The 15,380-nt window shown below is 32.2% G+C and overlaps 2 protein-coding genes and 1 long non-coding RNA gene across 10 annotated transcripts; 2 read left to right on the forward strand and 1 right to left on the reverse strand.

Annotated features, from left to right (window-relative positions):
• Nucleotides 1-2,259: 2,259 nt before the first annotated feature.
• On the forward strand, nucleotides 2,260-3,968 carry LOC122598463 (probable carboxylesterase 18). Its single transcript, XM_043771057.1, has 2 exons — nucleotides 2,260-2,875; nucleotides 3,479-3,968. Exons 1-2 carry the CDS (start codon nucleotides 2,279-2,281, stop codon nucleotides 3,905-3,907), a joined length of 1,026 nt encoding a protein of 341 aa, XP_043626992.1. The 5' UTR covers nucleotides 2,260-2,278; the 3' UTR covers nucleotides 3,908-3,968.
• A 3,474-nt stretch (nucleotides 3,969-7,442) lies between these two features.
• LOC122596410 lies at nucleotides 7,443-12,635 on the forward strand. Of its 7 annotated transcripts, none has more exons than XR_006323320.1 (4): nucleotides 7,443-7,653; nucleotides 10,321-10,489; nucleotides 11,315-11,627; nucleotides 12,137-12,635. It is a non-coding gene; the product is annotated as an uncharacterized LOC122596410 (long non-coding RNA). The 7 variants fall into 7 exon arrangements; XR_006323322.1 differs by having other exon boundaries at nucleotides 10,381-10,489; XR_006323321.1 differs by lacking the exon at nucleotides 7,443-7,653 and adding an exon at nucleotides 9,081-9,211.
• Nucleotides 12,636-12,859: 224 nt separating this feature from the next.
• On the reverse strand, nucleotides 12,860-14,620 carry LOC122598226 (heavy metal-associated isoprenylated plant protein 45-like). Of its 2 annotated transcripts, none has more exons than XM_043770829.1 (3): nucleotides 14,367-14,620; nucleotides 14,180-14,264; nucleotides 12,860-13,172 (listed from the first exon to the last, which is right to left on the reverse strand). In XM_043770829.1, the coding sequence occupies exons 1-3, from the start codon at nucleotides 14,472-14,474 to the stop codon at nucleotides 12,994-12,996; spliced, it is 372 nt and encodes a 123-aa protein (XP_043626764.1). In that variant the 5' UTR covers nucleotides 14,475-14,620; the 3' UTR covers nucleotides 12,860-12,993. The 2 variants fall into 2 exon arrangements, with proteins under 2 accessions (XP_043626764.1, XP_043626765.1); XM_043770830.1 differs by having other exon boundaries at nucleotides 14,180-14,261; nucleotides 14,367-14,614.
• Nucleotides 14,621-15,380: the final 760 nt, after the last annotated feature.

Genomic DNA, 15,380 nt, shown 5'->3' on the forward strand with positions numbered 1-15,380 from the left:
TGATTAAAGTTATGTTAGAGGGTTTGTACGTGTAATTATATTGTGTGATACTCGTACAAAGTAAACAGTACTCCTATTGTTAGGTGAAACCGGTCAAAGCGAGCTTGGTTGCACCGATCGATGTGCGATACACGTACATGTTCTAGATACATATATATAGTAGGCCATTTTCAAAAAAGTAGTTAACATTACATCTATATATATTGTGAACATGATTTCCTTTTTCAACCAATTTTTTCTGCTTGTTTGAGTTAGCCATGAGTGTCACCATCCAGTATTTCAAGGCCAAAAATAAAACACATCTCACATTGCTCACCATATATATAAGAAACAGATTCACACACAAATTCAAGGAGTGTACAACAACAAATGAAGGCCCAAAGACTACGTACCTTCGATTAATATATAATTAGTTATTGGCAAAATGAAAGAACAGCGCGCACTTGAGCTCATATCCTACACACATTTACTTGAACTTTTATACAAAAAAATGTTTTTAGACAAACAGCCCATATTTCATACCTTTCTTTGCAGAAAATGCTAGCTATAACTTGTTTTTAAGTGTAATATATATATCATCAGTATAGATATAGATTTTTGAAAGCGCATAAAGTTTTTATAAAAATAAAATTAAAAATTAAATAAAATGCACGGAGTAACACAGGTAAGCACAGAGGGTATGATCATTTTCAAGCTTTTCGATAAAAAGCCAAGGTGTTAGCTTTTTGTAGACAAACTTATAAAAGTGATGTAGCTGTATCGTAGACTTTTGGATATATATTCCAAATCTATTTAGTACATGATATAAAATTTAGTCAAGAATATAGACTTTTATATCTTACTTTCTATAGCTTCGGTTACTAATTAACTATAACATATTAATGAAATTTCGAAAAACAAACTAATTAACATATCAATCATTCTAACGTTTAACGCCTTCGGGGATTTTTTTGGGAGTGATTTTATGTGGTATTCGAGACCCGGTTAATTAATAGATTTGTGTCTACCAGCTAGTAATGATACTCGCAAGCGATTTATATATATGGTGAGGTTTAATTGTTAGTTTGAAATGCGTCATGACTTTGTTATTTTAGTAGAAGAAATTAAATAGACAATACATATTAACTTGTATCTTAATACTATCAGCTTAATTACCATCATGACGGAGCCATATGGATAAGGGACCGAGGAGCCCGTATGGTATGAAACAATCACCATTTATGTATCGTTACCCATCAAATCCAAATTATTCCTTGATGCATTTAGCTTCCAACTCCTTTATATATTCCGTTGACCCCGTACCATAAATTTTGATATACATTGGTCAAGAAAGACGTGTTCTTTTCTCTATAAAGCATTTAATTATTAACTTGAATTAGTATATAGAATATTCCTATATATATAGATTCGGATGATGAGGTGGGACTTCTTAAAACTTCGTTTGGGGGGTTTAAGACTCATGAAACAAAAGAACATAAACAGTCTCTTGAAAGAGAGGAGCATTTCTCGATGAAAACTTCAAATCTCACTATCTATATATATACATTTATAGGAGTGGATTATTGGAGGGTTTTCGAGAGTCTTGACTTTCATCCAAGACATGCATGGTTTGAGCTTCACATATTATCCAATTAGATGTCATTTTGTTGTCTTGAATGCTAACCAATTACTAACTCGTTGTTGGGAAAAAAAATAGTTTTGATTATTCAAGAATGTTATTACTTGAATTCAAAATTCGACGTTACTTCAAGTGGACGAATATAGAATAATTAAGTCATAGTTCATTGGTTGAATGTATCATTAACCATTTATTTTGGTATGAGGAACTTACCATGAATCCACTCATTTACGCTACTTTGGTTATCATCTGGGATTGATAATAACATTTATCAGTACCTGTAATTTTTCTAGCACAAATTAATTGATAAATGCCTAAAACTTTCAAATTTTAGTTCTTTCTAATTAAATGCGTTCTATTACTTAAAGTGATGATTATGTAAAGTTTTTTCATGTTTGATTCTGTATAGCCCAAAAGTTGAACACTAAAAAAGGAAAAATTTAGCAGCATGCATAGTAATCTAGTCTATATCATGAGTTCCACTTTGAAAAGCACATATTTCTAACAAAGGAATTGATCATGTGTAATATACTATATTTAGCAAAGGTCAAAAAAAAAAAAAAAAAAAAACCTTTATTTTGCATTATAAATACGTGACAAATGTTGAATAGTTACTCGCAGCAAACTTAATTATCATTTTTCCCTCTCATCTTAAATATAATGGAAATTGTAGCAAAAACTCCCAACAACTCACTCTCATTGCCATGGAGAACAAGAATTCACCTTCGTGTTCTAGCCTTCGCAATCGACCTAGCTTGCCGTGCAAATGGCACGGTGAACCGCATACTTATGAACCTTTTCCAAACCAAGATCCCGCCTACATTGAAACCTATTGACGGTCTCAAGACATACGACGTGGTCGTGAATCCAAACCTAAATATTTGGTTTCGCGTATACATCCCTATAGAACATGCTATTGAAGATCTCCCGTTGATTGTGTTTTTTCACGGTGGTGGATTTGCCTTCCTTGCCCCTAACGTGAAATTATACGATGAAACGTGTCGCAACTTTGCTAGAAAATTGCCTGCCATTATTATTTCTGTTGATTATCGTCTTGCACCTGAACACCCGTATCCTGCACAATATGATGATGGAATTGATGTGTTGAAGTTTTTGGACGACGAAGAGAATAGATCAATATGTTTACTACAAAATGCGAATTTTTCACGTTGTTTTGTTGCTGGAGATAGTGCTGGCGGAAACATAGCTCATCATGTTGCTCAAAGAGCCTGCCAGACCAAATTCAAACAACTCAAGGTATATATATATAGATATAATGGTCATTTTGATAATTAGTTAATTAATTTGTACTATTCAAATCAAAAACTTAATTAGCGCCTGAATTTTATGATAAAAATAGTCTAACCCATTTTTATTTTATTTTTTAGAACAGCAAGGGCCGGATCACGAGTATCCGAATTGGATACCGTGAACCTATCCGATCCCCTCCCCCACCCGCCCCACCCGGCAAAAGCTCCACGAAAACTAGGACAAAATCCTGGCGGGCAATCACAGGCTGAGAGTATCGAACCTGTGACCTCTTGGACAAAAGTCCGGGTGTCTAACCACACGTACGTTAATGACAGACTATAGAGTGTCGTCATTAGTAAAAGCCATTTTAAAATTAAAACTTTATTTTATCAGATAGAACTGCTTTTAATTAACCATCATGACCATTACAACCGTAAAATTAAACTTTATGTGATCAAATAAAGTTATAATTTTGTTCAAATTTCATTCCACCAAAAAGAAACCTCGGAGAATTTGTTTTACTTTGTGACATTTCTCTCTTATTTTTAGTGACACTGTTACTCAGATGCTTGTCCAAACAGAAACTTAACTTGTTCAATATGTTTAAAGGTGATAGGCTTATTGGCAATCCATCCGTTCTTTGGTGGAGAGAAGCGAACAAATTCTGAAAAACAACTTGACGGGCGGGTGCCTATGTTGACAACAAAGAGGACAGATTGGTTTTGGGATGCATACTTGACCCGAGGTGAAGGCTGCAACCGTGATCATCCAAGCATCAATGTAAGTGGCCCACAGGCGGTGGACATAGCAAAATTAAGCGACTTTCCAGAAACCTTGGTGGTTGTGTCTGGGTTTGATATTCTACATGACTGGCAAAAAAAGTACTATGAGTGGCTGATACATTCTGGAAAACAAGCACAATTAGTCGAATACCCAAACATGTTTCATGATTTTTTTTGGTTTCCAGAGTTACCTGAAACTAACCAATTTTATTTGGATGTCATAGACTTTGTTTACAATGTTTTTAATAAGGTATGATATATATGTTGGGATTTGTATCCATGTTTAATAATGATTGAATATATATTTGTAGGTTAATTAGTCGATTCCTTATGTTTTCATATAAGTGAGTATAAATACTCATTAGTCTTTGTAACTTGTAAGTTAGTTGTAAAACTTTTGCTTAGTAAAATAATTGTCTAGCTAATCTATTATTACTCGTATTTCTATAGTTTTTGCATACATAATCTTGGTTCAAACTGTGAATTGAGTGTACTCGGAATTTGATTTTACACAGATATCATTTTTATTTTCATCTAATTCGAACTAAAAATGAAAAATTGATTGAATTATTTAAAATCTTGTTCGGTATGATAGTGTTTTGAGCGGGGAACTATCTTGTTCATTAACTATGGGAAGTGATATTACAACAAAATTTTGTCATCTACAACGAATGTATAGATTTTTATGCACATAATACAACTGCAAGATGTAGATACTGTTTTAAATGGCAAAAATGATTAACTATTGTTAAACTTGCATTAACTATACTCGGAATTTTCTAGGGTAAGTTTCTGCGATTATTTGATACATAACAATTTGTGTGTTTTGTATTGAATTTAATTTGCATGAAAATGGTTGAAGTCTTTGAGTTCACAAAGTTAGTTGTGTAGTTGACATTGCTAGTTTGACAATTAGTGTAATTATAAACAGTAAACAATTTTAATTAAGCTTACTTACAATCACATACGTACACCCTAACACACATATATACACGAAACAGTGTTATAATGTTATGAAATTCTGCCAACGTGGTCAGTTATCATATCACATTATCACCGGTTTTATGGCCTAAAACATCAAATTAGTATACACATCGATCCATGTTATATATATTCGGTTCAACCGTACACGTCCACTTGTTTGTTTAAGTGAAATTATTAAATTAATTTAAATCATTATTTACAGAACCTGGCTGTACGTCCAACCCATTTGTTTTCTATGCTACGGAGTATATTAATTAAAAAATAATTAGCTTGTTTCCATGCATGGGTCGAGCACATTTGGGCTTAATGCTCGTCTCAACTCTCAAGTGGGCAATTCTATCATCTATGGGCTTTTGACTTGATTTGCCATTATTGGGCAAGATACGTTGGGCGGTGAACCACATGGTCCACATCAATCATCAATCAAGAAAAATTACAAAAAAACACTTTAATGGTTGTGTTTAAAAGTATGTTATAATAGCGTTTACCAGTTGCAAGTGGGTCCATATATGAAATGTTGTGTGCTGATACAAAGTATAGAACTCGGTCGATCCAATTGTTAGGTGAAATTGGTCAATAAAGAGAGCTTGGTTGCACCGCTTTGCGATACATGACATGTTGTTGTAGATTCTATATATATTATTATATTGGGAGCGTGATTATCTTTTCAACCAATTCTTACTGCTAGCTAGTAATTCGGGTATATAATTAGCCATGAGTGTCGGCATGCATCCTGCATTTCATCGTCAAAAATAAAACATATCTCAAATTCATCATCACCGTAAGTCCATATATAATTGATTAAAAAACACATTTACACAACAACAAATGAATTGAAGGCCGAGCGACTACCTTTAATTTGGCTGGCGTTCTCTTAATAATATTTGTTGGCAAAATGAAATAACAACTTATCTGGGCTCGTATGATCCTACACATGTACTTGAATTTTCTTTGAGTTATAAAAAAAATAGAATTTATAAAAAAAAAAAAAAAAATAGAATTTAACTTTAAAATTTTTTTTTTTCTTAAACTGTACATAAAGTTTATTTAAATTGGAAAAAAAGGCCTCATCTAATCACCCCTACATTAGGGTTGTGAGTTATAAAAATTGACAATGTAGGATTAATTATTATAAGTTTTATTGTGCTAAAAAAAATCAAAAAAAATGACTTGAATAGTTGATATATACTTAAAAGAAAAAATAAATAAATATTGGTACTAGAAGTAAGCCAATTCACATCATTCATCTATATTAATTAATTAATTGACTCATGTTAAACTTTTATTTCTCTTTTCATATTTTCCTTCAACTTATCATATACATTTACCAGAATTTTGAAAATTAATAAATATAACTAATTTTATAGGTCAATGAATATGCTGACGTATGACATAATCGATAGTTAAGGTTGAAGCGAGAAAAATAATAATACGAGTATTATGCAATTTCTCTTTCTATTCTCAGTTTCTAACCAGATTTTGAAGTAAGTTAGGGGGAAATAAATAAACAACCTGGGTTATAATTTTAGGTTGGGCTCATTGAAAATTTACATGGCTCAGAACTGGACTTTTAGTGGGCCGAACTTGTCCAAGAAATGGTGGGCCGATTGGTTTTGGACTTCCGGTTCAAAAAGGGTAATTAAAAAGTCATTCTCATTTCTGATTAAAGTCTCCCCCCATTGATATCGCAGACGATGTCACGATGTTATAAGGTTCCCCTTTCTTCATTGTAATTTATTTTCATATATATATATATACACACACATATACATACATCGATTGCAAAGTTAACATGATGGTTTCAATAATAATGTCAAAGCTTGGTCGTGATATCTTGGTGCAGCAGATACTAGTAAGATTAGATGTGAAAGACGTTCTTCGTTGTACAAGTGTTTGTAAGTTATGGCGATTTTTAATTATCTCCCCTCTTAATAATTTTACTAGGCTTCTTCTTAACCATAATATTAATAATAATAATCACAACACTACTACTAAAAGGGTTCATATATCTAACAACCCCAAACAGGACGATCATAGAATAACGTACAACATCGAACATCCCTATCGAACTATTCTTGTTGGTTCTTGTAATGGCCTTGTATGCATCTCGTCGTCCCCTTGTCATCTTTATGTAGCCAATCCGTTCACTAGGGAGGTAATCAAGATACAGGAAGCATCTCCTATTTCTCATATGTCCGACGCGTTGGCTATCGTTATATCATTTTGGGGTTTTGGTTATGATTTATCTACTGACGATTACAAGATTGTGTTAGGGATATATTTAAAGTCCGTGACTAATATTCATGTTTTAAGCTTGAAAACAAAAGTTTGGAAATTTCTTGGATCACAGCCTTGTATGCCTACCACCAAAGCTGCTACCTTTTTCAATGGTGTGCTTCATTGGCTTATTGGTAATCAAAATAATAAAAGACGTATCCTTACTTTTGATTTATCTATATCTATATCTATATCTATATCTATATCTAAAAGCGCTTACTTGGCGGTCTCCTAACCCGCCATGTTAGCAATTTCTGATGTGGCGATCCTAGCCACATCAGCCTTTTACGTGCTGATGTGTACGATCCATATAAGCATGAAAGCCATAGATGTACCCTTTTTCATTAAAAGAAAAAAAATTTCGGGATTCGAACCCGCGAGCTTCGGTTTAGTCACTGCGTGTATTTACCAGTTGAGCCACTGAAGATTTTGTTTAAAATTATCAAACTCACTATTAATAAACGGTCGTTCAGATGTCTTTTATCTTTAAACACAGTTCACAGCCGGATCCCATCGGTTACAACCCTTTATCTCCTTTTCTCTTTTCAATTTATTCATCTCTCCTCAAATCTTTACTCCCCAAATCTCTTCCTGATTTCCATCCTGCAGATAACTAAAAATCCCTAAACTTAAGGGATTTAGGGTTTTAAAATAATGGCTAAATCCCCCTATACCTATATCAAAAACGCAGGGTTTTTTTTATACCAACTAATAGCATCACTAAATCAACAACTATCCCAGGTAACAATTTTCGATTCTTTAATAATTGTATTTTAGTTTAATCAATGTTTTTTTTGAACGTTTGTGAATAGAAATCATGTAAATAGCTATATGTATGTATGGGTTTTGAAAATATAAATCACATTTGATTAAAATGGTTTTTTCGAGATATAAATCATGATCCTTTTATTGTATTTTAGTTTAATCAATCATGTTGACAAGGGTAACTATATGTTGTTTATTTTATACCGTCTATGGGATTTCGGTATGAGTTCTGTAGATATAAATCATATTTGATTATAATTGTGTTTTGGACATATAAATCATGAATATTTGTATATCTTGCAGGGTTCGATGTATGTGGTTTTTATGTGATTTTTATAATTGAAATTCTTTTAGTTCCCGTATAAGATTTGGTAATTGTTTTTTGGTGGGTTCTATAACATAAATGTGTTGTATAACTTTATACTTCATATATTGAGTATGTATATTACTTGAATGGGTTTTTGATGGGTTCCGGTATAAGATTTGGTGGTGATTGTATTATACTTTAATTGTGTTATCTATTTTTTTTTGTTGAATGTACTATACTTTATGTTTGTAACAGTAAAGGGAATGATTACTTTGTTGCTTCTTTATCAATATCATTTCATCTATAGTTAACGTGTGAGCTGAAAATGGATATGGTCATAATTGATGATTGGGAATAGTTGCTCTGTTGATGAAATAAAAAAGATGATATTTGCTTATTAATGAACAGGTCCTTAGCATTAAACTTGATGTTATGGCAGACTTACAATCCTATGTATTGGCTTAATTGCTTCTAGGAAGATCGATAGAGTGACCTTACCTCATATGGAGATCACATTTAGGAGTAGGGATACGAAAAAAAAAGATCGATCCCATTTGTGTTGTATTAAAAATAACTTCTAGGAACCTGATTCCTTATAATAAGCCATATAATGCAACTGTAGGTTATTTTTGTTAATTTCCGTAGTTAAAATCATCTATGTTATCAATTTCGGTGGTATACCAGATTTCGGATGGTTGACACAATTTCGGTTTCATATACCGGTTTCGTTTTCGTTTCTGGGAAAACCGGTGGTATTGACCGAAATTTGACCTTTTCTATTTCGGTATTTTCGATGGTTTTACCGTTTTTTTTTTTGGGCCTAATTTAATGACATTCAGGTTCTTTTTTTCTTTTTTATGGCCCATTATCAATTAAACACGTGAGTAAAGAAACCCACCCAAATAAAACAACCTAAACCTGTTTCATGTAGACATTCTGTTTTCTGCTTTTAGGATTCTGCTTTTTCGTTTCATGTAGACATTCTATTTTCCGTTTTCTGCTTTCAGAATTCTGTTTTCAGTTTTCTGTTTTCTGCTTTCAGAAATCTGTTTTCAGTTTTCTGTTTTCTGCTTTCAGAATTCTGTATTCTGTTTTCTGCTTTCTGAAGTCTGTATTTCAGTAATTTGAATTCTGTTTTCAGCAATCTGAATATGTTTTCTGTTTTTCAGCAATCTGTTTTGTGTTTACAGCAATCTGTTTTCTGTTTCAGTGCTTCAGCACTTCCAGGTTTCATCTTTTTCTTATTATTTATGTATATACATCTATATATATATAATTATATATAATATAATATTAATAATATTAATTACCGGAATACCACCGAAATACCATCCGAAATACCGAAATTTCGTATACCGGTCCTTGAACGAAACACCGAAATACCAGTTCTTAACTACTTAGAAAATCATGTTAATTGAAGGTTTTGGTGTTATTAAAAGCTCTTAGCGCTATTTAGGATAACACCACCTAAAGTTAGCAGTGACTGCAAGGTATGCTATAACATTTTTGTAAGTTTTGATCAACATACAATGAGACAATAATAGCTGTTCTAATACGTTTGTTATTAAGTACTTCATATTGGTTTGGATTTGTTATGAATTGCATATAAAAATCGCCAAGGCTCTTAGTAAGCACGCAATACTGGTTGTTCTAATATATGGTCATACTTTTTAGTTTCTATGGAGGTCCTAAAGAAACCATTAAATGATCTTGGTAAGTAATACAAGTTGTTTCAGATCAATAATGTAAGCTTTCAATGCATCTCTTCTTCTCATGAATTAAAATTAACACACTTTTTTGTGGAATAATAAACTAAGATTGCCTTTATGCTTTATTGTCATCGTTACAGCGTGATTGTAGATAGGTCCCTTTAGATTTATGTACTTATCTCCTTAGTCTAGATTCCAGACAGCAAGATAGGAAATGATCCAGTATTCGGCACCTTGCCGAAGCATATTTATCAATAAAATTTATAGCCATAAAAAAAGAAGGTGTAGTATATGGCGATAGTCTTCATTGTTGACTTTTTACAAGATGTGGTATAACTCACCCCATATTTTACTAGTTATGTATTAACAGTCGTCAGAAAGGTCCAAAACTCTAATTGTCGTCGTGGTATATTTTACCCTATATTCTACAAGTTATTTATAAACGGTTGTCATGGCCCACAACTCTAATCGCGTTGCGGTGATATTTGATAATAATCTTCGTTGTTGATTATCTACAAGTTGTGGTATAATTCACCCCATACTCTACAAGTTGTTGTTTATTAACAGTCGTCAGGAAGGTTCACCACTCTAATATATGTTACTGATTTTGTCTTTTTGACCATACAGAAAGAAAGTATCATCCGGGAATTTTATCATGTTGACAAGAAGCGACTTTTGCTTTTGTAGGGCTTGGGGAATGTGGGATCTCGGGTTGCTAATTTGGTTCATGAAAGGGATAGCAAGCTGTTCATTTTTAATACTCAGCATTCCACAAGCCTTTGGTTGAGCCGTTGAGGTACTCACCATTCTACAAGCTGTTCATTTTAAATGTACGTTTTTTGATTTAAAAATGCTCCATGTCAACTAGAAGGCGGCAAAGCGGGAGGGACGTATGGGCTGAGTATTCCGCTTTTTGTTTAAAAAATACTCTATATAAAAAGTTAGTGTGCCAAATATGATGCAAATGCTATAAGTTTTGATTGATAATCTTATTTTATGCATCAAAAGTGCTTTTTCAGCAACTTTCAACCCGTTTTACCCATTTGTCTTATTTTTATATAAAAACCTTTTTTCAATTAATTTATTTTTGTGAAGCGTTAGAGATAACTTAAAAACCTGAGTTGTCCAATTGATAAGTACATGAGTCAAAATTATTATCTATAGTGTCACCAAATAATTATAATGTGAAGGCCCCGAAGTTCATAATGGTTTACAGTTAACTAGATCATGGATCTTCATATGTAGATAATTACGTTATCTTGAATTTGTTACATGTTATCAAGTACGTGAAACAATTTGCAACCTTTGATTAAACACATGGTTTTACTAAAGTATTGTGTCAAACGTTGTTGCTTACTGGCTTGATAATTCTTCTTCTGGATCATGGAATTTCAAGAAACAAAAACGGCTTACCAAGATTCAAATATTCCCTCCATATTATGGATAGTTCGTTGCAATATTTGGCATTTAACAAAGTGTTTAGACTATTTGGTTCTTCGTATATCACTTGACATTTAATAAAATGACTAGAAAAAATGGTTACTTTAAAGATCATGCAGATTTCTATGTGACAAACGGAATGGGTATAATGTCTAATAGGAAAGTTTTTAAGTTTTTGTAGGTAGATAGGGTGGCAGGTGGGACGCAACTAGCATCCTAATCTTCTTGCTTGGACCTACTAGGATTTAAGGTGCAGACCAAGGTTATATGCGAGGTTGTTGGCAACAGTATTAACAGATTCAGTGTTGGCTGGTGAAAGGTCTTTGATGTCTGCAGCAGTGTTGCTTGATAAGCTCTACAAGAAATACTTAATTAAAATGAAGCGTAAAAGAAAGATGAATAAGGAGATGCATATTTTCATAATGTGGCTAAATCGGAAGACCTCGGGTTGACTATTCCAAGTCTAAGAAAGCCATATCCATCAATAAAAAAAGGTACAAAGCATAATCTTGGTGTTCTTTTTATTTACTTATATGTAGATATTATTTGGGTTTGGGTAACTAGGTAACTTTAATATGGGTCAAAACAAACCGGGTTCGTGTGGGCTGAGTTGGGAACCCATTAAAGATAAATATAGTTAAGAAAACCAACCAAGTAAATTTATAAACGTAATATTGTTTACAATAGTGATCCCAGTAGTAGAATAGAATATTCAGAGGATTATATTCATTAAATGTATACTCAAACTTCTTAGACCAAATCTACTTACAAATAGTTATGTTTATTTAATCTATTCAAGATAAAATACAATCCAGGTCAACCCATATGTAAGTAATTGGCTGAAATTGCCATGTTTTATGGATTTATAACATGCATTTCAAACTAAGTAGACGTCTCTAGCATTTTATGTAGGTTTTTGAATCACTGGTTTCCATTCTAGCACGATATAGCATGTTGGACCTTCTAAATCATGCATGATAAAAGGAACTAATAAGTACAAAAGCCTTCTTTTGTAGGTCACATTCTCAAATTTAAACTCTCTTATGTAAACATTGGCCACTTAATGTAAGTTCCAGTTATCGCTCTAGATTTTCAAGATTCGTATGTAGAGTTTGAGTTAATATTATTGACAAATGAATAGCAAATTGCATGTGGGCGTTGTTGCTGCAGGTGTGGATTTTGATACAAGTCTATTATCGTTTATGATTTTTTTTAAAAAGAAGGATACTGATTGAAAGAAAAATAAAAAGAATGGAGGGATCATTGGTGGCATTTGTATACATAGATTTACAAGTAGCTACAACTTCAGTACGCATTAGAGACTCTATATCCATCAGCCAATGTGTAAGAATCTACGTTGACAAATTGTCATATTATAGCTTTATTGATGATTGTCTTTATTATTTATATTCATATTATACAATTGTTTATTTAATCTTTGTTTAATCAAATTGTAACCTTTCAATTGTAAATAAGATCTGATACTTTTAGTTTTGTGGACCTTTTATATTGTGTAATCTATGTTGACATTTATTTTATCTTATATATAACTATTCATTTGAAGTTATAAATGGTTTACTATATTGCATTTACGATAAATCAGCTAGAAATTAATATAGACCGGTAAAAAGCACGGGTTTCACCTAGTTTATATATAATCACTTTACTATCTTAGAATCACTTGTCACATTCACATTCATCACATTAGTACTTAAAAGTCCACAAATAATAACAATACCACTTTTAATTATTAATTTTTTGATGTCAAATCGTTCGGTATAACCTAGTTTCATATATACAACAACAATGGTTTTCCTGCCCATATGTTAGTAAAGGAAAATAAATATATCTATACACAAATCAACCACACGAAGAGTGAAACATCTTTCTAACTATAGAACACTTGTTAGCCGGGCTTTTGTACATTGTAACAGATTGTAGTTCGTTTTCAAGCATTTTAAGCACTTTGGGATGTCTACGACTCAACGTAATCGTTACCTTCTTCTCCTTCAAACTGATCTCCATTGACTCTGCCTCACCTATATATCATTGGAGATTTTAATTAAAGAGTAGGAATTTGTCGCAGTTTAGTTTGTGGCATACGAGACAAAAATCGTCATGACAATACTTTAAATCGTTGCAATAATTTTTCGCTCACTCATATACATTAAATTGGTAATAAATATTGAATATTCAATTAGTTTGACAGCAATAAGTTAATGTATGTTAACAAGAAGTTCATAAGCATTGTCAAGATAAAGTTATTGGCATCAAGTAAAAGCAACTTCAAATTAAAATGAAAACTCTAGGCTAATAGATACATCTAATTTCTTTTAATTTTTAAACCGTCATCATCAATCCTTTATCAATTTTCATCCAATGTGAAATGATGTAACTATGCAAGTAAATTGCATCAAATGGGACCAACTTAAAATCATTTCAAGGGTATCCAATGTTGAATGTACGATTGTCAATACATTTCTCACACTTTATTAGACCAAAGAAGAATAGATAAAATAAAAAAATAATACTACACAAAAATATAGAGTATAAATGCTTTTATGACTCGAGAATCGATGTCATTTGTAGGCCCACTATGAAAAATCTTGCACATAGTTGGATTCCCTTTTAACAACGGCTCTTTACTTCTAGAAAAATAATTATGGGGATTGAACAAGTCTCTTTTAACGGCCATTTTGGCCACGGAAAGGTTAGGCCATCGGAATCTCAAGAAATGCTCACAAAAGTATAGACGCCAATCATGTATATAAAAGTTTTAGGCAATCGTAAAAAAAAAAAAAAAAAAAAAGGAGTAAAAATACTACGAGCTGAGTATTACTTTTGGAAAGACCCAAATTACTATATGTTACGATCAGTTTTTATTGTAGGCTAGTTGTCTCAAATGTTATGTGAACCAAAAAACCTTTTAGTTGATGGGTCATAACTTATGTTGCCCTTCAAGAAAACAGCTTAAGAGTTGCTGGAAATAATAAAATTTTATATATATATATATAAAAAGAGCTGAAAACTAGGATTGAGAATATACCATCTAATCTGGAAACTATGTCAGCAACTCTATCTTGACATCTTTTGCATCGAAAATCAGCTAAAAGAACAACTTCTTGAACCTGCTTTGTACAAATAAGCATACACTGCACCAATTAGCTCATTTGACATATAAAAGAACATAGACTAATATGATCATGTATGCAATAATAAGAAGAATCGATTACAAGTGGGAAAGTTAAGGATTCAATGGTGGCAAGTGTAGTTGGAACAATAATGGCCATCTTATCAAATTCGACTTCTTTTTCTTCTTCATTTTGATCAAGTATTGCCATATCTTTTTGTGTGTGTGTGTGTGTGATATTATTATTATTATTATTATGGTTATAAGAAAAGGGAGAATGATGTATACCAACTTTGGTTGAAATGAAAAGTGGCAAACTCGACTTTGGGATGCTTTTATGTGTGCATTTGGGAAACCCCACAAGAAAGGGAAGATAGATGATACATGTGTTTTAATAATAAAAGTTTTGGGATAGTTGACGAGTTTGGTTCCCACCCACTACATTTGCTTGATTCTAATTTATATTTATTTAATTTAATTCTATTTTATATATGATTAATTTCGTTTTTAATGTAACTAGTAGCATAATACATTCTTGTTTACCATTTATAGCTATTTAGATTTAATTATCTTTTAAAATATTTAAAACATTCTAGTATATATTAAAATAACTTACATACCGCTAAAACAAAGCTCTTTTGGTTGCAAACAAATTTTATTAATTTTAGTTTAAACCTGTTTGAAAAATTGTTCGTTTCATCTTTGGAATCTACGAGGCTGTGATTCTAAATTTCTAAAGATGCTATTATTGCAACCCCCATAATCATCCCACACTTTTACCGCTTGCTAAAACTAATGTCTTCATGATCATCATCACTAACAAGAAAGCTACACCTTTTAATCACTACTATCAATAGCATTTTGATAGTCATTATTTAGATATGTGTTTCACCACCAACATTAATCATTTAGATATGTGTACAATTAAATAAATTTAATTCTTAAAACCAGGTAATTTTAATAAGGTTTTGTTGATGAGGCGCAAGTGGGCAACACTTATTTTCGTCGAGAGATTAACAAAATTTAATCTAATAATTGATGGTTAGTTACTTGTAAGACCGATTCTCTTCGGTCCGGTTCAAATTTTTAGTCAATTAAGCCGGTGGTCCAAGAGGCG

Source organism: Erigeron canadensis, chromosome 4, assembly GCF_010389155.1.
Source record: "Erigeron canadensis isolate Cc75 chromosome 4, C_canadensis_v1, whole genome shotgun sequence".
NCBI classification, from domain to species: Eukaryota; Viridiplantae; Streptophyta; class Magnoliopsida; order Asterales; family Asteraceae; genus Erigeron; species Erigeron canadensis.

Coding starts and splice junctions, on each gene's coding strand:
- LOC122598463 (XM_043771057.1), top strand. CDS start 2,279: ATGGAAATTGTAGCAAAAACTCCCAACAACTCACTCTCATTGCCATGG. Junction 2,876..3,478: donor CCAAATTCAAACAACTCAAG/GTATATATATAT, acceptor ATATGTTTAAAG/GTGATAGGCTTATTGGCAAT.
- LOC122598226 (XM_043770829.1), bottom strand. CDS start 14,474: ATGGCAATACTTGATCAAAATGAAGAAGAAAAAGAAGTCGAATTTGAT. Junction 14,265..14,366: donor AATCCTTAACTTTCCCACTT/GTAATCGATTCT, acceptor ATTTGTACAAAG/CAGGTTCAAGAAGTTGTTCT. Junction 13,173..14,179: donor CATAGTTTCCAGATTAGATG/GTATATTCTCAA, acceptor AATGATATATAG/GTGAGGCAGAGTCAATGGAG.